Genomic DNA, 26,206 nt, shown 5'->3' on the forward strand with positions numbered 1-26,206 from the left:
AGTTCACAGCATCGTGTGGTGAAAACGTTTACAGGAATCACCTTGGTGCATGCCATTTCCTCTCACCCAAGACCTGAACCTTCCTTGTCTTGTCTCTGTGTAAGAGCGAGATTCATGGCATCCCAATTCTATGGAAGAATGAGAATCATGGCATCCAATTCCAGAGTCTTGTGTTAACTAGACATTTCACATGTCTTTCTGTGCCTATGGTAGATTCTGTGAATGGCAGAATCATTGACTTTTCAGCTTGTCACAAGAGAGATGAAATCATGTCTGTAAAGTCTCCAGGTTAATAAGTGGTGGGGCTGATAGGGTTGCTAGTTTTAACAAATTAAAATACAAAACAACTAGTTACATTTGAATTTTAGATAAACAGTGATGGGGTTTAGTGTGAGCATGTTTGATGCAATAATTAACTGGACGTCAACTGGCAACCCTATGGGGCCATTATGGAAGCCTAGTTTCTTGTTAACTAAACACTGTGTGGTGTATTTCTGAACAGCAAAGTCTATCTGATTTACAGAGTGGCCTTACATATGACAGACTGTAGAGTTTAGCAGTTACCAAGGCACAGGGGGCCCTTGGGCAAATATTTTTAACCTGTACAATAAGGTTATAAATAGCATTTACTTCAAATAGCTATTATAAGGATTAAATGACTCTAGCTCTTCCAAAGAGACAAGACAAGGAAGGTTCAAGTTTTGGGTGAGAGGAAATAGCATGCACCAAGGTAGTGATTCCTAAACATTAAAAAAGAATACTAATAGAACAGATACCCACTAGAGAGAGCCAAAGCATAAGAGACTCTTAAAAACTGAGAACAAACTGAGGGTTGATGGGGGAGGGTAAGTGATGGGTATTGAAAAGGGCATCTTTTGGAATGAGCACTGGGTGTTGTATGGAAACCAATTTGACAATAAATTTCATATATTAAAAAAATAATAAAAAACAAATAAAACTATCAAAAAAAAAAAAAGGAACAGATACCCACTAGATCAAATATCAAGCCAAAAGCACTGTGAACCAGACACCTTTATCTGAATAGTCTGCAGTGACTTCTCAAACATGTCTGTCTCTGAACCATTTCATTGGTACAAAATAGGCCACAGTCCCCCTTCTGTTCTCTCGGTCTTGATGCTGAGAAAACAAAAGTTTCCCTCATCTGCAAGAGAGAGGTTGGCCCTGCTTTTGACAAGGATTTTTATTAGTGATTTTTATTAGTGATTGTAACAAGCCTTCATTCACAATAGAACCATTATGTCAGCATTATTTCACTGTAAATATTAAAGGAAAGATCAACCAAGACTCAATGCAGCGACCACTGGGGAGTTCACAGCAAATTTCCTTCAAGACTATCTAGTCTAGAAATTCCAGATTGGGCTAATCATCAGAATCACCTGGGGAATTTTTTAAATATCATCTTGTTTTATTATGAAAATATTTCAAACATTCAACAAAGCTGAAAGAATGTTACAGTGAACACTTGTACAACCACCACCTAATTTCTGCCACTAACATTTTACCGTAACTTGTTCTATCACATATCTGTCCTTCTATCCATCCCTTTGCCCAGCCATCAATGTCTTTTTTTTTCTTACACATTTCAAAGTAAGTTGCAGATATCTTTATGCTTTCCCTGGGGAACTTTCTAAAACTATAATTTCCCAGGCTTCAACCCCAGTGGTTCACATACCTACTGATACAGGAATGTTTTCAATACCCTAGGTGATTCTGCTACACAGTCAAGTTTGGGAAAGCATCAGTCAGAAGAAGCGAGGTTATGCTGTTAAGCCCAACTAAAAATCTCTGTAGTATAGAACAACAAAGATATTTCTTCTTTCTCCTCTTCCTCTTCTTGTTCTTGTTCTGGACCAATGCTACATGTTCATCAGCAGTTGACTAGGCTTCACTCTGGTAACCCCTACTATCTGAAACATTGATAGTTTCATGGAAAAGGGACAAAAAAACATAGAAAACCATGTACTGGCTATAAAAATCTCTGTCTAACTATGATGCACATCCACCTCTCCCCACATTTCATTGGCCAAAACACTTGGGAACTCTTAAGTTCAAAACAGTGGGGACAAATTATCCTTCCTCAGAGAGGAGCACCTTGGACAGGAAGTTTGGATATTAAGGAAGAGTATTAAAACACACATAGAGAAAGAAAAAGAAAACATTAATTTAATCCAGACTCTTCAATTCAAAGACAAGGAAGCTAGCATTCAAAGAGGCAAAATCTCCCAAGATCTCCCAGGATCACTCAGCTAGTTCAATACAGGAATGGCCTAGAACCAAAGTCTCCTAACTCCTAATGTCATGTGCAGGGCTACCTCCTTCTCCTTGAAACTCTCAATTTGTTTACCATCAATTTATTCATTCATTCACCAATCTAACAACTACCCCTATACACCACACACTGATACATAAGGCACAGTGCCTGCCATCAAGAAGTTCACAGTCACATGTAAAGTTCTTCCATATAACCTGCAGTTGACCCTATCACTGGCATATCTTATCCTATTCACCAAATAACCTGAAGCAGCAGTGCATTTCAGAACTAATAGAGATGTTGTCTTAGAGGATAAGGATCTATTTTTCTTAATTGCTTTTAGTCAGACAGAGTCTGTTCTCAGCAACAGCCTGGTGAAACTCAGCATGGTGATACAGCTCATCCCGAATACAGAATATTGAAAGTGACTCATAGGCCGACAGTGTTTGGAGATCATTCCTAGGGCACAGTCAGTTCATGATCTGATGGAATGCTGGCTTTTCTGTGAAAGGAATCACTCAGTCACAAAACCTAAACCCAACCTCGGAGCACATTTTCACTTAGGGAGAAAGAAATACTTCAAGGGATAGAAATCTAATAGATTTTTTTTTAACAATTCTGATGACTATATAAAAATAGAATAGTTTGATTTGCAAAAGATGTTTGATACCTTCACAAGCTATAATTGTGAGGACTACCCATCTTCAAAGATGTTAAAATAGTATCACAATATAAAAGTGCTGTTCCCTAATTTGTAATTAACGAGGTTGAAGTCCAAGAGGGTAAGTGACTTGGTCAAAGTCATCTGACTAGGTAAAGGTATGAGATATAAACCTGGAAGTTGAGTCCTTTGGTCCAGTGTTCCTTTTACATGAAAGGAAATAGAGTTGTCACTTTTATGGGACCATAAGGCTCCTAGTCATTGGCCCTCTTTCACAATTGCCTGTGATACCATGCAAAGCTCTATGGAGATACCAATAAAAATAAAGCACTTTCTACTTTCTGTGAGCTTCAGCCTGGCAGAGGAAGGAAGAGAATGTGGGCAAACTTTGTGTCCTGGAGGCCACGGGAAGAGTGAATTTCAGGATGTTTATCAGTGGTGTTAAATGCTACTAAAGGGTCAAAAGTAGTAAAGACTAGGGGAAGATCATTAAATGATATGACAATTATGCAATCACTGTTGAACTTAAAAGGTCCACTTCAGAGAGTGACGAGAGTAGGAGGGTGGTATGCGAGAGGACAGGGAGTCAGTAAAAGAGAGGGAAATGGAAACGGGCAGTTTTAGGATACTGAAAAAATAGGAAAGAATATAAAAATAACTAGAGGATGCAGACAATGGTAGAAATATTTTCATTTGGATTGGGAAGAAACGAGCCTATTGTTACACAGAAGAGAGACAAGATGGTGCCAACTGAGAGGAATACATTTACAGTGGACAGGAAAGAGGAGCAAGTTCTTGGGGCAGGCAGGAGGGGATCCTTTCATCATTAAATAATTTATGTGTATGTCGGGGGGTGGGATGGGTGAAATAGGCGATGGGGATTAAGAAGTACATTTGTCATGACAAGCACTGGATGATTTGTGGAATTGTTGAATCACTATATTGTACACCTGAAACTAACATAACACTTTATGTTAACTCTACTGGGATTAAAATAAAATAAAAAATAAATAGAAACAATTTGTTCTTTCAGCCATGATTATGAAGTGTCTATTATGATTCAGGCATTGTGTTCGGGCACCATAGTGAGCAAAATATACCCATAGCCCCGGTTTGTGAACCATAGAGTCAAATATGGAAGACAGGCTTAAATAAATGGCAGGTAGACAGATGAGAGAGAGAATCATTATGCTGTGAAAAGTGCTGTTAAGGAAAATGCCAAGGTGCTAAACGGGGAGCCAAAGCAGAGAAGTTAGCCATCAGCTAAATAGTTGTATGAAATAGTCTTCCAAACAAAAGAAAGGAGGGATGGAGAACAAAAGATATGTTTTGAAAATGTTAAGAAAAGAAGATAACCTTCACCTTTGTAATGAACAGGAGAGTTAAAAATACTTGTAAGAAGGGGCTCCTGGGTGGCTCAGTCAGTTAAGCATCTGACTCTTGATTTTGGGTCAGGTCATGATCTCAAGGTTCGTGGGTTCAAGCCCCACATCAGGCTCTGTGCTGACAGCATGGAACCTGCTTGGGATTCTCTCTTCCTCTCTCTCTCTCTCTCTCTCTCTGCCCCTCCCCTGCTTGCACACTTTCTCTCTCTTCAAAAATAAATAAATATTTTTTTTAAATACTTGTAAGAAGGCCACCTGGGTGGCTCAATAAGTTAAGCATCTCACTTTGGCTCAGGTCATGATCTCACAGTTTGTGAGTTCAAGCCCTGTGTCGGGCCCTGTGTTGCCAGCTCAGAGCCTGGAGCCTGCTTCAGATTCTGTGTCTCTCCCTCTCTCTGCCCCTCCCATGCTCATGCTCTGTCTCCCAATAATAAATAAAAATGTTTAAAAAAATACTTGTAAGAGTAAGAATATGTTTGAAGAATGTGTTTGAAGATTTGAGGACAATGGGGAAATAATAGAATCCATCCATGGACATTCTATTTGGTATCAGCAAAAGAGGAATCTATTTACCCAGAAGCATTAGAAGCTATTATGAAGTTAGATAGCATGACCCAGTTGGCTGGGTTTTCTGATGGTCTTAAGCAACCCAGAGTAGATCAAATAAAGCAAATGGTGGGTTGGGCAGAGACTAGTTGGTGGTTCCCATGGAAGGCACAACAGAATTCAATGGGGGCAAGGGACTCATAGCTACTAGAAAGGGCCTGGTGTCCAGCTGACTGTGAAGGTAAATGGCCCAAAGGGAATGGACCAACTCAATGAGGTCACAAAGAAGGCAGAGAACAAGTTGAGAAGTGGATCAAGGGGAAAGAAAAAGGGACAGAAAGACATGAGCAGAGTAGAAGGATAGACCCAAGTGATAAGAAACTCTCCCTTTCTGCCAGATCAATAGGGAGCTAAAATTCAGTCAGCAATGCTGGTCACTGGTGATGAAGACGTTTAAAGAATGCTGAGGCTGGGGTGGGATGGGCTTAAGGCCTGGAAAGCTTTGCTAATGACAATTAGAAAATTAGAACCCAACGAATGCTATCCTCTCTGCTGCTCCTTAGAGAAAACAAACTTTGTGAGTTTTCTAAACCAGATACCTGTGTGTGTGTGTGTGTGTGTGTGTGTGTGTGTATAAACACACATGCTAATATATATATCTTAATTACCTGCAAGTGGTCTGGACATCTCAAGGTGATGGCTAATCCCCAAACTTGTTAGATTGTGTTTAATTCAAACCTCAGTATGCAGATGACACCCAGGAAGAGCTAGCAGGATGAGTAACCATCCCTTATTACATGTAGCCTTTACCAAGCTCCAGGTTGTTTTGGCAGAGGGATGGGAACAAGGGAAGTTTTTAATGAGCTATGGGACGAAGGGACTGATTTCAGAGACTTTTCAAATGTAGACACAACTTTTCAAAGTTGCTTGACAACCGGTCAGGTATGGGAGAGAAAGAGGAAGGAGGCTCTAAGGGAGAATGAGGCAGAGAGTTTGCTCTAATTTCATTTTATAGATGAAGAAACTAAGGCTCAGAGAATTTTAGACTCACTTGTAGCCACACAATTAGTAAGTGGCAGAGCCAGGTCTTACTGCCAGATTCGTCTGCCCTGTGCCCTTCCCTGCATCACTCTCCTTTCTCTCCTGCCATTCCCTGCAGGACCCACTCACACTCCAAACTGCCGTACTGAAGATACCAGGCTCACCCGTAATGCTCTTCTTGTCCACATTTTCCACATTTCCCCTGTGTCAGTGAAGGCAATCGCACATGCTCATTAATTCCTGCCTGGGCCAGGAGTCCCTCCCAGTGTTTGTGCAACAGTGTTTAGAGGCCCGGCTCATACGCCTGCCTCACAGCTGTGACGCTGGGTCCACTTGCCATCCTCCCATTATTAGACAGCAAGGTCTCTGACGGAAAGGACAGGGCCTCTGAGTCTTTTTATTTTCAAAGCTTAGCATGGCATCTGACCTATACTAGCTGCCCCTCGGATGTTAGTCAAATGAAGAGCTGTAGTAACAGGCTTAATTCCAGGCGGCATCCCACAGTAAAATGTCAACAAAGGACATTATTAACTGCTGTATGCCATTGCTATTTGAAATATTTAAAAATAAAAGTGTAGGGTGCCTGAGTGGCTCAGTTGGTTAAGCATCTGACTTTGGCTCAGGTCATGATCTCACGGTTAGTGAGTTCGAGTCCCACGTTGGGTGAGCTCAAACCCTGCTTCAGATGAACACAAGCACCCTGCTTCGGGTGAGCCCTGCTTCTCTCTCTCTCTTTCTCTGCCCCTCATGGGCTTCTCTCTCCTTCTGTCTCTCCACCCTCGCTCACTTGCGCCCCCCATCTCTCTCTCTAATAATAATAATAAATAGAAATGTACTAGAAGCTTTCATACTTGCATTTGTTTGGACTGGGAGTTCAACTGATTATCTATCTGACATATGATTTGTTCGGTCTTTTCTTTTGGAGCCCAGAATGTGCTACAGCACACCATCTTTGCCATCCCATCCTGAGGCCAAGCACCCTTGTGATACTTGCTTTGGAGGTGGGTCTTCTCTTGCAGAATCCAGCCAATGAATCCAGGAGTCATCTCCTAAAAGAGAATTGAGCTGATGAATGTGGGAGGTGCCTCCTAAAGAGGCTTGCTCCAGGAGATAAAGGGGCGGGGGGGGCGGGTAGGTGGCCCAGGTGGGTGTGGGGAGGGGTTTCGGGTCCATCTCCAAGAAAAACAGGGACCAAAGAGAGAGCTTGAGTGAGAATACAGACCCGCACCCCCCGGGGTGGCTGCTCTTCTGCTCGGGCCCCCTGCTGTGTGGTGCTGTCAGGGCCGCAGGGGGAGATGGGACTGAGCTGTGAAGTGAGAGTTCACAGTATTTCCACTTGTACAATGAGCACCGTAAGCCTCGTGTGGAAAAAATGTTCTTTTACATTGGAGGTTGAGAATCAAGATGTCTCAACTCCTTTTTCTTGTGAAGCGTTGATGACCCCTTCAGAATGGAGCCTCCTATTGCAGACTCTTCGGGGATGACCCCACACAGTGTTGTGCATGGGTTAGCTCGGGGGTGTGAACCTCGAGTAATGATACACTAAAAGTCAGGGAGATGACAGCAAATGTGACAGCTCCTTGTCTGCTGTCAGTCATCTTGTCACCAGAGAACACAGCCCACTGGTTCTGATATGTGGCACCTGAAGAGATTTTTATAACAGATTATCCCGGAGGGATGATATCAAGGCCCCGTTGTTTTTTATTTAAAAGTCGTAAGTTAAGGCCTCGAAGACCTGTAAGTGACATTGTATGAAAATTCATATTTCTCCTAGCAGCTTTTGTGCCTTTGCTGCAGTGATAAAAATCACTTTGTTCTCCAGTTCGGAGCCATGGGAAGAATCGAGGCATTGTGTAGATTACTTAAAATTCCACCGTGTCTGCACCATTTGGCCAAAGAATGCTGAGAATTTGCAGCTGTTATTCCACAAAGGGCTCCTAACTGGGGCAGTGGCTGCTGCTGAACACACAGCTGTTGTCAATTTAAGCTGAAGATTTTTAATTGCCTTTGTGTCAAAATGTATTAAATAATACTTTAGAGAAACAAAAACTATAATAGTCATATTAGTGGGATGCTGAAGGAAGAGAATCACTAGAACACAGCATTTTTTGCCTTGCAAGCGGAGTCCGAAAATACCTTTTCCACATGACCGGCTTCCAGCCATCCCAGGAAAAGCGTTTCTAGGTAAATCCGGCCACGGAAGCCCTGGAGGCTTCTGTGGGAGCTCAGCGCCTTGTCCTCCTCGCTCATCTATCTGGAAGCACTTCTTGTCTGAGTGGCCATCTCTTGTTGCCACACTCTCCCTCCGTTTCTGTGATCTCAGGAGAGGAATCCTAGTGCTCAGAGCAAATGTAGCCTTGGCTGGCGTCTGACTGCTCCTGCTAAGTGGTCCACATTATTTTTTTTTAATATATGAAATTTATTGTCAAATTGGTTTCCATACAACACCCAGTGCTCATCCCAAAAGATGCCCTATTCAATGCCCATCACCTACCCTTCCCTCCTCCCCACCCCCCATCAACCCTCCGTTTGTTCTCAGTTTTTAAGAGTCTCTTATGCTTTGGCTCTCTCCCACTCTAACCTCTTTTTTTTTTTTTCCTTCCCCTCCCCCATGGGTTTCTGTTAAGTTTCTCAGGATCCACATAAGAGTGAAACCATATGGTATCTGTCTTTCTCTGTATGGCTTATTTCACTTAGCATCACACTCTCCAGTTCCATCCACGCTGCTACAAAGGGCCATATTTCATTCTTTCTCATTGCCACGTAGTACTCCATTGTGTATATAAACCACAATTTCTTTATCCATTCACCAGCTGATGGACATTTAGGCTTTTTCCACAATTTGGCTATTGTTGAGAGTGCTGCTGTAAGCATTGGGGTACAAGTGCCCTATGCATCAGTGCTCCTGTATCCCTTGGGTAAATTCCTAGCAGTGCTATTGCTGGGTCATAGGGTAGGTCTATTTTTAATTTTTTGAGGAACCTCCACACTGTTTTCCAGAGTGGCTGCACCAGTTTGCATTCCCACCAACAGTGCAAGAGGGTTCCTGTTTCTCCACATCCTCTCCAGCATCTGTAGTCTCCTGATTTGTTCATTTTGGCCACTCTGACTGGCGGTCCACATTATTTTTATGAGCCTCTGTAATTGCTGTTTTCCTGTCACATCTAGCACATCCATGACAATGCTGTGAGGTGTCTGAACCCTCCCCACTTGGCTTACAGCAGCTATGAGGTGAGCAGAAGATAGAAAACATGGATCTTTCCTTTATTTTCTGTAAAGGCAAAAGAGAGAGAAGGAAAGGTCCTTTCACTAGCAAGGAACAACAGCTAAGGTCCCCCAAGAGGGAAGTTGCCAAGTGTCCTGAGAAAGGGTTTTTGAAGATGAAGAGAGGTAGACCAGGAAAACTGCCAAAGAAGTCCTAAATCCTCACTACCTTTACCATCTCAGTTGTGTTTTCCATTTTAATGTTCAATATCCCCTCTATCAGGAAAAACTTCAGTTCATCAGGCACTTACAGAGCACCTACTATGAAACTTCAGTTCATCAGACACTTACAGGGCACCTACTGTGTGCAAGGTTAGGGACCTAGTGAGGGACCTGGAGACCAAGTGGTGGACAGGCCAAGGGCACCCAAGTGCTATTTAAACCACTCACTCCCACAGAGGTGAGGGTGAGAGGTCTAATTCCTGGCAGAAGGGGCAAGCATTTGATCCAGGTCTAAGAGGACCTCAATAGTTAGAGGAGGAAGGAAGGGCGTTCCAGGCTGAGGACCTGGGAGAGCAAAGCATGGTGGCCTGGAAAAGTATGTCTTGTTGAAGAGACAGTATGCAGCTGGACATAACAGTATTGGACAAAGATAAGAAATGGAGAAAAAAAGTTGGAGAGGTTAAACTAGATTCTTGAAGGTTGAAATACTACTCTAAGGAGTTTGGATCTTATCCTGCGCAGAATGGGAAGCCATTGAATGCAGTGGAGCTGGGAAGTGCCCATGCTTTTCAGGATAGCAGGTCTTTTTCTAACAGGTCTGCTAGATTCCAGAGCCTCACCTCTCCTCCATGCAGAGGCGGAACTACTGCCCTAGTCCCAGAGCATAAGGACCTGCTCATACCACAGGCAAATGTGGTGAGCGGGGAAGAAAAGAGGAAAACGCCTCTGAGAGCCAGAGTCTAGGCTTCACATCCTTGACTTGGTACATACTGGCCATGCGGTTTATTGTAGTTGAGTTCATTCTCTGTGTCTCTGCTTTCCCATATGTAAAATGGGGATAATAGTGCCTGCCTTCTAAGATTCTTTTAAATTAATACATATAAAATGTTTAGTGGGCACCTGGGTGGCTCAGTCAGTTAAGTGTCTGACTCTTGGTTTGGGCTCAGGTCATGATCTCACGGTCATGGAATCAAACCCCGCATCAGGCTCTGTGTTGAGCATGGAGCCTGCTTAAGATTCTCTCTCTTTCCCTCACCTCTGTCCCTCTCCCACTGGCGTGCACATGTTCTCTCTCTCTCTCTCTCTCTCTCTCTCTCTCTCTCTCTCTCAAAATAAAATAAAATAAAATCTTTAAAATGCTTAGACCAGTGAGTGCAGTAAACTCCTGGCAAAGATTAGCTATTATTTTTGGATGTAAAATCTTACAACTTAGCAACTGGTTGAACTTGGGGCAGGGGAAGCAGGGAAAAGAGTCGAAGGTGTAATGCTCATCAAAGGAATATGGCTGATACTCAGAATAATAATATTCAGAAAACAGCAGGAAGAAAATCATATTGAGGGACAGTCTACAAAATAAATATAATCTTCAAAAGTATCAAGGAAACATGAAGAAATCTGTTCCATACAGGAGACCAGAAGGACATGACAACTAAAAGCAATGCATGATTCTGAACTTGACCCATTGACTTCAAAGAACATTATCAGAACAATTCCACTGAAATGTGATTGGGTTCTGAAGAGGTAGTAATGTAGAAGGATATGCTTGGCTCCTTGTTTAGAGGAAGTGAAACTGAAGTGTTCTGTAGTGATGAGGCAGCAATTAGAATGGCAACTTATTCTCAAATGTTTCAGAAAGTTCTTTGTTCTCTCCTGATAACTCTCCTGTACATTTGGGATTGTTTGAAAATGAAAACAATGTATTTTAAAAATTAATAGCTAGCATCTATTGCCCACCCACTTTTGTACCAGGCACCGTGGTCAGTGTTTTGCACATGAGCATATTCAGTTCCCCAGGAAACTTCTCCTTCATCTCTACCAAAACAGAGTCTTGCACCCCTCCCCTGTGCCCTAGAGCAGCCTGAACTCTCCCCACTAGATCACCTATAGTAACTGCTTATTGTTGGTGGATAACACCTGCCCCCGCCCCGGACAACAGGCTCTTTGAGGGCAAGGACTGTATCCCATTCTCTGTAGTCCACCGCTCCCTATAACTCATAAGAACTCAGTACATGCTTGGTGAATGAAGTGCTGAGGCTTGTTCACCGTGGCGGCTTGGGATGGGTGTCTGATACATGACTTCTTTTCTAGGTGGCCCAGGCTCTGGCAAAGGCACACAGTGTGAAAAGCTGGTGGAAAAATACGGATTTACACATCTCTCGACTGGTGAGCTCCTGCGTAATGAGCTGTCATCAGAATCTGAAAGAAGCAAATTGATCAGAGATATCATGGAACGTGGAGACCTGGTGCCCTCAGTAAGTGATAGCTACCTTCCCTGGCTGGCGAGGGATTTTGGAGTGTTGCAGCTAGTCTAAGCTGCTGGAAAAAAGAAGCCCACACGCCAACAGCTACATTTTATTTCTCCCTGATGTAACAGTCCAGAGGCAGGTGGTGGGTCTACAGCAGAGACCTGTTAGTCAGACCACGTTGTCCAGGCGCAGGTTCCTCCTACCTTGTTACTCTTCCAGCTCCCTGATTGTTAGCCTAACTCATATTTTCCAGAAAAGACTGGTCCCCACTTTAGCGTTAAAATCTTCAAAATCTTTGCTGCATGGTGCTGCAAAGCCTAGAATTGGAATCCTCTGGAAAATAGAAAATAACGTTTTGGTCTAGTTCTGGAAGGTATGATAGCATTATCTTGAAATTTGGTATCTCCCTTAGATAGTTTAAGTAAAAAAATTCCCTTTTATGTATCTTTTTTCCTTTTCAAATCACCATCTATCTCTGGGAAGCTGTGTGCCATGGTATCAAAAAATATTCATCCTTGCCTTACTAGTTCCCATGCTAGGCTCTGTAATTAGGGCTTGTACAATGCAGTCCCTATTAGCTAACAGAGCTTTATGCTTCCTCTTTAATGAGCTACAGTCTGTTTCCCTCCTGGAAGCCAGCATGGTTCTCATGAAAGGAAACAGACCATTGCAGTTGGCTCTTAGCAGACCTCCTTGCCCCCACTCTTTTCCCCCTCCAGTTTACTCTTTTCATAGCAGCCAGACAGATTTCTTTAAAATGTTTGTCAAATTGTGTTATTCCCTTTCCCAGAAGCTTCCAGTGGATCCCCACCACACTTAGAATGAAATCCAGAGTCCTTCCTGTGACTCTGGACTCCATCTACCCCTCCAACATCATTTTACACCCAGCCACTGGCCTCACCATTATTCTTCCCACAGGCCAGGCTGTTTCTGCCTCAGGGCCTTTGCACTGCTGTTTCCTCAACTTGATATATTAATATAGTTTGCTCCTTTACTTTGTCCAGATCCCTACTTAAATATCCCAATTTATCAAAGAGGCCTTCCCTGACTACCTTATCTAAAATAGCACCTCCAGAATTTTGTATCTCTTTGCCTTACTTTAATTTTGTCCTTAGCAATTCTCTCTAGCTGATTATTTATTATATATTTGTTTATGTATTATCTATCTTTCTATCTAGAATATAAACTTCATGAGGAGTTAATTCACTAGAACCTAGGCATAGTTTCTTACCACCCTTGTGATGGCTGTGTATTCCCCAAGCCCCAAACAAAAGTCAGAGGATGCCAGGGAACCAGGGAACAGAGAATTCCCCCCATTTGGGTAGCTGGTCATATTTTTCCTACATCCAGTCCCAAGATTCCATGTATCTCTCTCCTCTCATTTTCAGAAGCACAGGTTAAATCAAAATTTTTAACAGAAAAAGTGATACTGCTAGAAAATGCTACTTCATATTTATAGAAAGTTTTCTCAAGTCAGTAGATGTCAAATTTTTAGAATATTTACTGGGAAAAAAATCAACAGAGAAGCACATTTTATACCATGTTTTGCTTAGTTTTAAACTTCCATTATCCCTAATTCATGGCCATATGAATTTCATTTATTCTAAGATGCTGTTATTTTAAGATACCCTAGTAAAATAGAACTAATAAGCTATCTCATATATAGCTATACCAGCCAGGAAAAAAAAAACCCTTTTTAAACTATGACTGATTGTAATACACCTATCAATTTCATAGGCAGTAAAATGTGGGGGGAAAGTGAGACTAAGAATGGATGAGATATGGTATATTGCTGTCTGCTGTTAATCTTATCTGAACCTTTCTCACTCCCCAAATGGGATGACTGATGGAGGTGGGTGGTGATTCTAGCATTGTTCTGTGAAAGAGCTCAGATGCTGACCATTCTCTCTCTCTGCTCCAGCGCATCATTCTGGAACTCCTGAAGGAGGCCATGTTGGCCAGCCTCAGTGACACCAAGGGCTTCCTGATTGATGGCTATCCCCAGGAAGTGAAGCAAGGGGAAGAGTTCGGACGTAGGGTAAGCTGTTGTTATGGGGATCTGCCCAGAAGGACAATTAGGGATATCATTGAGGTTGGGGGATAAATTCAAAGTCTATCCCTCTCCTAATTATGTTAATCAAACCTTCAATGACAAATGGCAAAAGCTCAACACAAAATGACAAAAAAGAGGAGGGTGGGTTGGGTGATGGTGGTGGATTTATCGGCTCAATTAACAAAAATGTCCAGGAGTGGTTCACACTTGGTTGGATTCATGTATTCAGATTTGTTCGTCGATGGTGTGACTTTCTCCATCTCTTGAATTCTAGGCTTATATTTCACCATCTAACTGATCTCACAGAAAGTGTTTTTCTTTTCCAGTGGGTGCAGCAAAAGACCCAGGGTTGTGTTTCGTTATCCTGGATTAGGTCATGAGCCCATCACTGAACCAATCACTGTGGCCAAGGGGAAGATGGGAGGGCATATAATGAAATATCAGGGAATATCCTGATTCATCCTGGAGGACCAGGCCAGGGATGAGAAGGGAGAAGGAAGAACAGGCACCATACCTGAAGCACACAGACTGAAGAAGGGAAGGGATATCACCCAAGAAGGAATAGGGATACCCCTAGAGGCTAGCAAGGGAATTGATGCTGGACAGGCAGAATCAAATGTACCAAATGCTCCAGCCTCCCACCATCCAGCCTCCTCAACTCCCACCCTCTCCTAGTGAAGTGGGTGGATCAGGGCCATTTACAGGGGAACAACAGTAAGTAAAAACCCATCATAACTCTCATTTATTGAACCCACTCTGGGCTCACTCCTGTGCTACATGCTTTACATACATTCACCTCTAAGTCCAAGCAAGAGAGAGACAGTTGTCCCCATTTATTAAACAAAGACGCCAGAGCTTACAAGAATTAATATTTATGTAGATTTTTCTTTTGACTAGTTTTAAAATATTTTCATATATATTTCATTTCATACATTATTGAGAATCTTTTAAGATAGAAAGAGGAGGTATTTTCTTCATGTTAAAGGTGATGAATTAAGCTCAAAGAGATTACATGACTTACCCACAATCACATGGAAGATAAGTGACAACTGCTGGTAGGACAAAGATTTGGAGGCCCGTCTCCATCCATCTTTAACACTGTGACGTTCATTAAAGTGAATGGTACTTGTGTGTCTCCTGGGGGTTAGTCTGACCTTCTAAGCCTGTTTGACTGAACTTCCTTAGATAGTATCTGAATATTTAAAGGCAATTGCTCGCCTTCTCCCACATTTCCTCCTTGCAACCAGAGTAAAAGAACAAATGCCCTGGCCTACTTGGCAAGAGTGGGCTGTGAATCGGGCAGGGCTTTCCCTCACCTCCAGAGCCTCTGTGACTGCAGTGGGTGGTTCCAGGTAGTTCCTGATGGGGCGGGGGGCGGGGGAGGCACTCAGAGCCAGTGTTCTAATGAGCTTTTTCTCACAAAACAAACCACTTTAAGAGCTCAAACTTCAATATAAATCAACTACTTTTTTCAAAGAATGGAATTAGGAAGATTGTTCTACTTTTTTTTTCTTTAAATCATGGTAAAACATACATAACATAAAAGTTAACATCTGGGGCGCCTGGGTGGCTCAGTTGGTTGGTTGGGCATCCGACTTCGGCTCAGGTCACGATCTCACGGGTTGTGAGTTCAAGCCCTGTGTCGGGCTCTGGGTTGATAGCTCAGAGCCTGGAGCCTGTTTCGGATTCTGTCTCTCCCTCTCTCTGCCCCTCCCCTGTTCACACTCTGTCTCTGTCTCTCTCAAAAATAAATAAACATTAAAAAAAAATTTTTTTTAAGTTAACATCTTAACAAATTTTATTGAACTGTACAGTTCAATAGCGTTAAGTGTATTTGCCTTGTTGTGCATTCATTCTTAAGAAGTCTTTTCATCCTGCAAAATGGAAACTCTACACCCATGAAATAACAACTCCCTGTTTCTCTCTCCCCTCAGCCCCTGGCAACCACAATTCTACTTTCTGTCTCTGAATTTGACTACTCTAGGGACCTCTCACAAGTGGAATAAGACAGACTTATCCTTTTGTAACTGGCCTATTTCACTTAGCGTAATATCCTCAAGGCTCATTCATGTTGTGGCATGTGTTACAATTTCCTTCCTTTCTAAGGCTGAAAGATATTTTGTTTATCCATTCATCCATCAGTAGTTACTTAGGTTTCTTCTGCTTTTTGGCTATTATAAATTATGCTATGAATATGGATGTACAAATACTTCTTCAAGACTCTGCTTTCAACTCCTTTTGTATATATACAGAAGTGAAGTTACTGGAACACATCATAATTCTATCACTTGCCACCTACCATAGCCACTGCACCATTTACATTCCCACCAGCAAGTGTGCAAGGGATCCAGTTTCTCTACATCTTCACCAACACCTGTTATTTTCTGGGGTTTTTGATAGCAGTCATCCTTACGGGCATGAGGTGACTTCTGATTGTGGTTTGGGTTTCCATTTTCCCAAAGATGAATGATGTTGAGCATCCATTCATGTTCTTGTTGGCCATTTGTATTATCTTCTTTGGAGAAAAGTCGATTCACATCCCTTGCCCATTTTCAAATCAGGTTGTTTGGTTTCTTGTTGTTAAATTGTACGAGTTATTTATATATTCTGGATACTAACCTCTTATCAGATATACGATTTGCTAATATTTTCTCCCACTCTGTATGTGTCCTTTTCATTCTGTTGATTGTATCCTTTGATACACAGAAGTCTTTTTTATTTTTATATAGTCCAGTTTATCTATTTTTGCTTTTGTTCCCTGGGTTTTAATGTCATGTCCAAGAAACCATGAACAAATCAATGTCATGAGGCTTTTCTTTTGTTTTCTTGAAGAGTTGTATAGTTTTAGTTCTTACATTTAGATCTTTCATTCATTTTTTTAATTTTTAAAATTTATTTTATTTCTTTTGAGAGGGAGAGAGTGTGCGAGCAAGCATGAATGAGGGGGGTGTAGAGAGAGGGGGAGAGAGCGAATCCAAACCAGGCTCTGCACTGTCAGCACAGAGCCCGACAAGGGGCTGGCAGCCATCTCACAAACCATGAGATCATGACCTGAGCCGACATCAAGAGTCAGACATTCAATCAACTCAGCCACCTCAATTGGTCATTTTGACCAATTCTTGTACAAAATAAGGGTCAATCTCATTCTTTTGCATGTGGATATCTGGTTTTCCCAACACCATTTGTTGAAAAGACTGTTTTTCCCCGATTGAATGCTCTTGACCCCCTTGTGAAAAATCACTTGACCATATATGTAAGTTTGTTTCCAGGCTGTCTGTTCTATTCCATCACTTTGTATGTCTGCCTTTATGCCATTTCCACACTGTTTCTATTACCGTGACTTTGTAGTAAGTTTTTAAATCAGGAACCATGAGACCTCTAACTTTGTACTTTTTCAAGATTGTTTTGGGTATTCAGGAAGCCTTGATATTTCCTATGAATTTTTAGGATGGGTATTTCTATTTCTGTGAAAAAAAAAAAAGCCCTCTCTGTCCCAAAAATAAATAAATGTTGAAAAAAAAATTAAAAAAAAAAAAAAGCCAATGCCATAGGGACTTTGATAAGGGGTTGCATTAAATCTGCAGGTCACTTTGGGTAGTACTAACATCTTAACACTATGGAGTCTTCTGTAGATTGTTTTACATTTTTGATTATTCTAGTCTTTTAGCCATTGTTCAAGCTGTGTATAAGGTTCCTGGGGATATATGCCAAGTAACTAAGGAACAGGAAAATTTTTTATTTTTATTTTTTTACAATTTTTTTTTATTTTTTTAATTTAATTTTTTTATTTTTTAAAATTTACATCCAAATTAGTTAGCATATAGTGAAACAATGATTTCAGAAGTAAATTCCTTAATGCCCCTTACCTATTTAGCTCATCCCCCACTCCCACAATCCTTCCAGCAACCCTCTGTTTTCTATATTTAAGAGTTTTGTCCCTTTCCCTGTTTTTATATTGTTTTTGTTTCCCTTCCCTTATGTTCATTTGTTTCTCTCTTAAAGTCCTCAGATGAGTGAAGTCATATGATTTTTGTCTTTTTCTGACTAATTTCACTTAGCATAATACCCTCCAGTTCTATCCACGTAGTTGCAAATGGCAAGGTTTCATTCTTTTTGATTGCCGAGTAATACTCTATTGTATATATATACCACATCTTCTTTATCCTTTCATCCATCGAGGGACATTTGGGCTCTTTCCATACTTTGGCTATTGTTGATAGTGCTGCTATAAACATGGGGGTGCATGTGTCCCTTCAAAACAGCACACCTATATCCCGTGGATAAATGCCTAGTAGTGCAATTGCTGGGTTGTAAGGTAGTTCTATTTTTAGTATTTTGAGGAACCTCCATACTGTTTTCCAGAGTGGCTGCAGCAGCTTGCATTCCCACCAATAATGCAAAAGAGATCCTCTTTCTCCACATCCTTGCCAACATCTGTTGTTACCTGAGTTGTTCATGTTGGCCATTCTGACAGGTGTCAGGTGGTATCTCATTGTGGTTTTGATTTGTAGCTCTCTGATGATGAGTGATGTTGAGAATTTTTTCATGTGTCGGTTGGCCACCTGGATGTCTTCTTTGGAGAAGTGTCTATTCATGCCTTTTGCCCATTTCTTCACTGGATTATTTGATTTTTGGGTGTTGAGTTTGAGAAGTTCTTTCTAGATTTTGGATACTACCCCTTTATCTGATATGTCATTTGCAAATAACTTCTCCCATTCTGTCAGTTGCCTTTTAGTTTTGCTGATTGTTTCCTTCACTGTGCAGAAGCTTTTTATTTTGATGAAGTCCCAATAGTTCATTTTTGCTTTTGTTTCCCTTGCTTCTGGAGACATGTTGAGTAAGAAGTTGCTGCAGCCAAGGTCAAAGAGGTTGTTGCCTGCTTTCTCCTCAAGGATTTTGATGGCTTCCTGTCTTACATTTAGGTCTTTCATCCATTTTGAGCTTATTTTTGTATATGGTGTAAGAAAGTGGTCCAGGTTCATTCTTCTGCATGTCACTATCCAGTTTTCCTAGCACCACTTGCTGAAGAGACTGTCTTTATTCCATTGGATATTCTTTCCTGCTTTGTCAAAGATTAGTTGGCCATACATTCGTGGGTCCATTTTTGGGTTCTTTTTTCTGTTCCATTGATCTGAGTATCTGTTCTTGTGCCAGTACCATACTGTCTTGATGATTACAGTTTTATAGTATAGCTTGAAGTCTGGGATTGTGATGCCTCCTGCTTTGGTTTTCTTTTTCAAGATCGCATTGGCTATTCAGGGTATTGTCTGGTTCCATACAAATTTTAGGATTATTTGCTCTAGCTCTGTGAAGAATGCTGGTGTTACTTTGATAGGGATTGCATTGAATATGTAGATTGCTTTGGGTAGTATCGACATTTTAACAATATTTGCTCTTCCTATCCAGGAGCATGGAATATTTTTCCATTTTTTTGTTTCTTCTTCAATTTCTTTCATAAGCTTTCTATAGTTTTCAGCATATAGATTTTTCACCTCTTTGGTTAGATTTATTCCTAGGTATTTTATGGTTTTTTGTGCAACTGTAAATGGGATTGATTCCTTTTTCTGTCGCTTCATTGTTGGTGTATAGGAATGCAACCAATTTCTGTGTGTTGATTTTATATCCTGCAACTTTGCTGAATTCATGGATCAATTCTAGCAGTTTTTTGGTGGAATCTTGTGGGTTTTCCATATACAGTATCATGTCATCTACAAAGAGTGAAAGTTTGACCTCCTCCTGGCCGATTTGGATGCCTTTTATTTCTTTGTGTTGTCTGATTGCAGAGGCTAAGACTTCCAATACTATGTGGTGAGAGTGGACATCCCTGTCTTGTTCCTGACCTTAGGGGGAAGGCTCTCAGTTTTTCCCCATTGAGTATGATATTAGCATTGGGTCATTCATATATGGCTTTTATGATCTCGAGGTATCCTCCTTCTACCCCTAGTTTCTTAAGGATTTTTATCAAGAAAGGATACTGTATTTTGTCAAATGCTTTCTCTGCATCTATGAGAGGATCATATGGTTCTTGTCCTTTCTTTTATTGATGTGATGAATCACATTGTTTTGCGGATATTGAACCAGCTGTGTGTCCTAGGTATAAATCCCACTGGTCATGTGAATAATTTTTTTAATGTATTGTTGGAGCCAGTTGGCTAATATCTTGCTGAGGATTTTTGCATCCATGTTCATCAGGGAAATTGGTCTGTAGTTCTCCTTTTTAGTGGGGTCTCTGTCTGGTTTTGGAATCAAGGTAATGCTGGCTGGCTTCACAGAAATAGTTTGGAAGTTGTCCTTCCATTTCTATTTTTTTGAACACCTTTAAGAGAATAGGTGTTAACTCTTCCTTAAATGTTTGGTAGAATTCCCCTGGGAAGCCATCTGGCCCTAGACTCTTGTTTTTTGGCAGAGTTTTGATTACTAATTCGATTTCCTTATTGGTTATAGGTCTGTTCAAATTTTCTATTTCTTCCTGTTTCGGTTTTGGTAGTGTATATGTCTCTAGGAATTTGTCCATTTCTTCCAGATTACCCATTTAATTGGCATATAATTGCTCATAATATTCTCTTATTATTGTTTTTATTTCTGTTGTGTTGGTTGTGATCTCTCCTCTTTCATTCTTGATTTTATTTATTTGGGTCCTTTCCTTTTCCGTTTTGATCAAACTGGCTAGTGGTTTATCAATTTTCTTAATTCTTTCAAAGAACCATCTCCTGGGGCGCCTGGGTGGCTCAGTCAGTTAAGCGTCCGACTTCAGCTCAGGTCACGATCTCGCGGTTTGTGAGTTCGAGCCCCGCCTCGGGCTCTGGGCTGATGGCTCAGAGCCTGGAGCCTGCCTCTGATTCTGTCTCCCTCTCTCTCTGCCCCTCCCCGTTCATGCTCTGTCTCTCTCTGTCTCAAAAATAAATAAACGTTAAAAAAAAAAAAAAGAACCATCTCCTGGTTTCATTGATCTGTTCTACTGTTTTTTTGGTTTTGATAGCATTAATTTCTGCTCTAATCTTTATTATTTCCTGTCTTCTGCTGGTTTTGGGTTTTATTTGTTGTTCTTTTTCCAGCTCCTTAAGGCATAAGGTTAGGTTGTGTATCTGAGATCTTTCTTCCTTCTTTAGGAAGGCCTGGATTGCTATATATTTAACTCTTATGACTGCCTTTGCTGTGTCCCAGAGGTTTTGGGTTGTGGTGTTATCATTTTCATTAACTTGCATATACTTTTTAATTTCCTCTTTAACTGCTTGGTTAGCCCATTCATTCTTTAGTAGGATGTTCTTCAGTCTCCAAGTATTTGTTAACTTTCCAAACTTTTTCTTGTGGTTGATTTCGAGTTTCATAGTGTTGTGGTCTGAAAATATGCATGGTATGATCTCAATCTTTTTGTGCTTACTTATGGCTGATTTGTGTCCCTGTATATGGTCTATTCTGGAGAACATTCCATGTGCACTGGAGAAGAATTTATATCTGCTGCTTTAGGATGAAATGTTTTGAATATATCTGTTAAGTCCATCTGGTCCAGTGTGTCATTCAAAGCCATTGTTTCCTTGTTGATTTTTTGATTAGATGATCTGTCCATGGCTGTGAGTGGGGTGTTGAAGTCTCCTACTGTTATGGTATTACTATTGATGAGTTTCTTTATGGCTGTGATTAATTGATTTATATATTTGGGTGCTCACACATTTGGCACATAAATGTTTACAATTGTTAGGTCTTCTTGGTGGATAGACCCCTTGATTATGATATAATGCCCTTTTGCATCTCTTGATACAGTCTTTATTTTAAAGTCTACATTGTCTGATATAAATATGGCTACTCTGGCTTTCTTTTGTTGACCATTAGCATGATAGATGGTTCTCCATCCCCTTATTTTCTTTTTTTTTTTTTTAGTTCAGCTTAATTTAATTTTTCTTTTTTTTTTTTTTTATTATTTATTTTTATTTTTTTTTTCTGAAATTTATTGACCAATTGGTTTCCATACAACACCCAGTGCTCATCCCAAAAGGTGCCCTCCTCAATACCCATCACCCACCCTCTCCTCCCTCCCACCCCCCATCAACCCTCAGTTTGTTCTCAGTTTTTAACAGTCTCTTATGCTTTGGCTCTCTCCCTTTCTAACCTCTTTTTTTTTTTTTTCCTTCCCCTCCCCCATGGGTTCCTGTTAAGTTTCTCAGGATCCACATAAGAGTGAGACCATATGGTATCTGTCTTTCTCTATATGGCTTATTTCACTTAGCATCACACTCTCCAGTTCCATCCACATTGCTACAAAAGGCCATATTTCATTTTTTCTCATTGCCATGTAATATTCCATTGTGTATATAAACCACAATTTCTTTATCCATTCATCAGTTGATGGACATTTAGGCTCTTTCCATAATTTGGCTATTGTTGAGAGTGCTGCTATGAACATTGGGGTACAAGTGGCCCTATGCATCAGTGCTCCTGTATCCCTTGGATAAATTCCTAGCAGTGCTATTGCTGGGTCATAGGGTAGGTCTATTTTTAATTTTCTGAGGAACCTCCACACTGCTTTCCAGAGCGGCTGCACCAATTTGCATTCCCACCAACAGTGCAAGAGGGTTCCCGTTTCTCCACATCCTCTCCAGCATCTATAGTCTCCTGATTTGTTCATTTTGGCCACTCTGACTGGCGTGAGGTGATACCTGAGTGTGGTTTTGATTTGTATTTCCCTGATAAGGAGCGACGCTGAACATCTTTTCATGTGCCTGTTGGCCATCCGGATGTCTTCTTTAGAGAAGTGTCTATTCATGTTTTCTGCCCATTTCTTCACTGGGTTATTTGTTTTTCGGGTGTGGAGTTTGGTGAGCTCTGTATAGATTTTGGATACTAGCCCTTTGTCCGATATGTCATTTGCGAATATCTTTTCCCATTCCGTTGGTTGCCTTTTAGTTTTGTTGGTTGTTTCCTTTGCTGTGCAGAAGCTTTTTATCTTCATAAGGTCCCAGTAATTCACTTTTGCTTTTAATTCCCTTGCCTTTGGGGATGTGTCGAGTAAGAGATTGCTACGGCTGAGGTCAGAGAGGTCTTTTCCTGCTTTCTCCTCTAAGGTTTTGATGGTTTCCTGTCTCACATTTAGGTCCTTTATCCATTTTGAGTTTATTTTTGTGAATGGTGTGAGAAAGTGGTCTAGTTTCAACCTTCTGCATGTTGCTGTCCAGTTCTCCCAGCACCATTTGTTAAAGAGGCTGTCTTTTTTCCATTGGATGTTCTTTCCTGCTTTGTCAAAGATGAGTTGGCCATACGTTTGTGGGTCTAGTTCTGGGGTTTCTATTCTATTCCATTGGTCTATGTGTCTGTTTTGGTGCCAATACCATGCTGTCTTGATGATGACAGCTTTGTAGTAGAGGCTAAAGTCTGGGATTGTGATGCCTCCTGCTTTGGTCTTCTTCTTCAAAATTCCTTTGGCTATTCGGGGCATTTTGTGGTTCCATATGAATTTTAGGATTGCTTGTTCTAGTTTCGAGAAGAATGCTGGTGCAATTTTGATTGGGATTGCATTGAATGTGTAGATAGCTTTGGGTAGTATTGACATTTTGACAATATTTATTTTTCCAATCCATGAGCAGGGAATGTCTTTCCATTTCTTTAAATCTTCTTCAATTTCCTTCAGAAGCTTTCTATAGTTTTCAGCATACAGATCCTTTACATCTTTGGTTAGATTTATTCCTAGGTATTTTATGCTTCTTGGTGCAATTGTGAATGGGATCAGTTTCTTTATTTCTCTTTCTGTTGCTTCATTGTTAGTGTATAAGAATGCAACTGATTTCTGTACATTGATTTTGTATCCTGCAACTTTGCTGAATTCCTGTATCAGTTCTAGCAGACTTTTGGTGGAGTCTATCGGATTTTCCATGTATAATATCATGTCATCTGCAAAAAGCGAAAGCTTGACTTCATCTTTGCCAATTTGGATGCCTTTGATTTCCTTTTGTTGTCTGATTGCTGATGCTAGAACTTCCAGCACTATGTTAAACAGCAGCGGTGAGAGTGGGCATCCTTGTCGTGTTCCTGATCTCAGGGAAAAAGCTTTCAGTTTTTCCCCGTTGAGGATGATGTTAGCTGTGGGCTTTTCATAAATGGCTTTTATGATCTTTAAGTATGTTCCTTCTATCCCGACTTTCTCAAGGGTTTTTATTAAGAAAGGGTGCTGGATTTTGTCGAAGGCCTTTTCTGCATCGATTGACAGGATCATATGGTTCTTCTCTCTTTTTTTGTTAATGTGATGTATCACGTTGATTGATTTGCGAATGTTGAACCAGCCCTGCATCCCAGGAATGAATCCCACTTGATCATGGTGAATAATTCTTTTTATATGCCGTTGAATTCGATTTGCTAGTATCTTATTGAGAATTTTTGCATCCATATTCATCAGGGATATTGGCCTGTAGTTCTCTTTTTTTACTGGGTCTCTGTCTGGTTTAGGAATCAAAGTAATACTGGCTTCATAGAATGAGTCTGGAAGTTTTCCTTCCCTTTCTATTTCTTGGAATAGCTTGAGAAGGATAGGTATTATCTCTGCTTTAAACGTCTGGTAGAACTCCCCTGGGAAGCCATCTGGTCCTGGACTCTTATTTGTTGGGAGATTTTTGATAACCGATTCAATTTCTTCGCTGGTTATGGGTCTGTTCAAGCTTTCTATTTCCTCCTGATTGAGTTTTGGAAGCGTGTGGGTGTTCAGGAATTCGTCCATTTCTTCCAGGTTGTCCAATTTGTTGGCATATAAGTTTTCATAGTATTCCCTGATAATTGTTTGTATCTCTGAGGGATTGGTTGTAATCATTCCATTTTCATTCATGATTTTATCTATTTGGGTCATCTCCCTTTTCTTTTTGAGAAGCCTGGCTAGAGGTTTGTCAATTTTGTTTATTTTTTCAAAAAACCAACTCTTGGTTTCGTTGATCTGCTCTACAGTTTTTTTAGTTTCTATATTGTTTATTTCTGCTCTGATCTTTATTATTTCTCTTCTTCTGCTGGGCTTAGGCTGCCTTTGCTGTTCTGCTTCTAGTTCCTTTAGGTGTGCTGTTAGATTTTGTATTTGGGATTTTTCTTGTTTCTTGAGATAGGCCTGGATTGCAATGTATTTTCCTCTCAGGACTGCCTTTGCTGCGTCCCAAAGCGTTTGGATTGTTGTATTTTCATTTTCGTTTGTTTCCATATATTTTTTAATTTCTTCTCTAATTGCCTGGTTGACCCACTCATTCGTTAGTAGGGTGTTCTTTAACCTCCATGCTTTTGGAGGTTTTCCAGACTTTTTCCTGTGGTTGATTTCAAGCTTCATGGCATTGTGGTCTGAAAGTAAGCATGGTATAATTTCAATTCTTGTAAACTTATGAAGGGCTGTTTTGTGACCCAGTATATGATCTATCTTGGAGAATGTTCCATGTGCACTCGAGAAGAAAGTATATTCTGTTGCTTTGGGATGCAGAGTTCTAAATATATCTGTCAAGTCCATCTCATCCAATGTCTCATTCAGGGCCCTTGTTTCTTTATTGACCGTGTGTCTAGATGATCTATCCATTTCTGTAAGTGGGGTTTTAAAGTCCCCTGCAATTACCACATTCTTATCAATAAGGTTGCTTATGTTTATGAGTAATTGTTTTATATATTTGGGGGCTCCGGTATTCAGTGCATAGACATTTATAATTGTTAGCTCTTCCTGATGGATAGACCCTGTAACTATTATATAATGTCCTTCTTCATCTCTTGTTACAGCCTTTAATTTAAAGTCTAGTTTGTCTGATATAAGTATGGCTACTCCAGCTTTCTTTTGGCTTCCAGTCGCATGATAAATAGTTCTCCATCCCCTCACTCTCAATCTAAAGGTGTCCTCAGGTCTAAAATGAGTCTCTTGTAGACAGCAAATAGATGGGTCTTGTTTTTTTATCCATTCTGATACCCTATGTCTTTTGGTTGGCGCATTTAATCCATTTACATTCAGTGTTATTATAGAAAGATACGGGTTTAGAGTCATTGTGATGTCTGTATGTTTTATGCTTATAGTGATGTCTCTGGGACTTTGTCTCACAGGGTCCCCCTTAGGATCTCTTGTAGGGCTGGTTTAGTGGTGACAAATTCCTTCAGTTTTTGTTTGTTTGGGAAGACCTTTATCTCTCCTTCTATTCTAAATGACAGACTTGCTGGATAAAGGATTCTTGGCTGCATATTTTTTCTGTCTAGCACCCTGAAAATCTCGTGCCAATTCTTTCTGGCCTGCCAAGTTTCAAAAGAGAGATCAGTCACGAGTCTTATAGGTCTCCCTTTATATGTGAGGGCACGTTTACCCCTTGCTGCTTTCAGAATTTTCTCTTTATCCTTGTATTTTGCCAGTTTCACTATGATATGTCGTGCAGAAGATCGATTCAAGTTACGTCTGAAGGGAGTTCTCTGTGCCTCTTGGATTTCAATGCCTTTTTCCTTCCCCAGTTCAGGGAAGTTCTCAGCTATGATTTCTTCAAGTACCCCTTCAGCACCTTTCCCTCTCTCTTCCTCCTCTGGGATACCAATTATGCGTATATTATTTCTTTTTAGTGTATCACTTAATTCTCTAATTTTCCCCTCATACTC

At 40.7% G+C, this 26,206-nt stretch overlaps 1 protein-coding gene across 3 annotated transcripts in view; it reads left to right on the plus strand.

The window, feature by feature from the left end:
- The window catches only part of AK5 (adenylate kinase 5), a 264,423-nt gene that overhangs the window by 204,704 nt on the left and 33,513 nt on the right, over positions 1-26,206 (plus strand). For all 3 annotated transcript variants that reach the window (XM_043575316.1, XM_043575314.1, XM_043575315.1), the window contains 2 exons: positions 11,420-11,583; positions 13,499-13,615. In XM_043575316.1, the coding sequence (XP_043431251.1) occupies positions 11,420-11,583; positions 13,499-13,615 (281 nt within the window). The remainder of the gene's footprint in view (positions 1-11,419; positions 11,584-13,498; positions 13,616-26,206) is intronic.

The sequence above is a fragment of the Prionailurus bengalensis genome, chromosome C1 (genome assembly GCF_016509475.1).
Source record: "Prionailurus bengalensis isolate Pbe53 chromosome C1, Fcat_Pben_1.1_paternal_pri, whole genome shotgun sequence".
NCBI classification, from domain to species: Eukaryota; Metazoa; Chordata; class Mammalia; order Carnivora; family Felidae; genus Prionailurus; species Prionailurus bengalensis.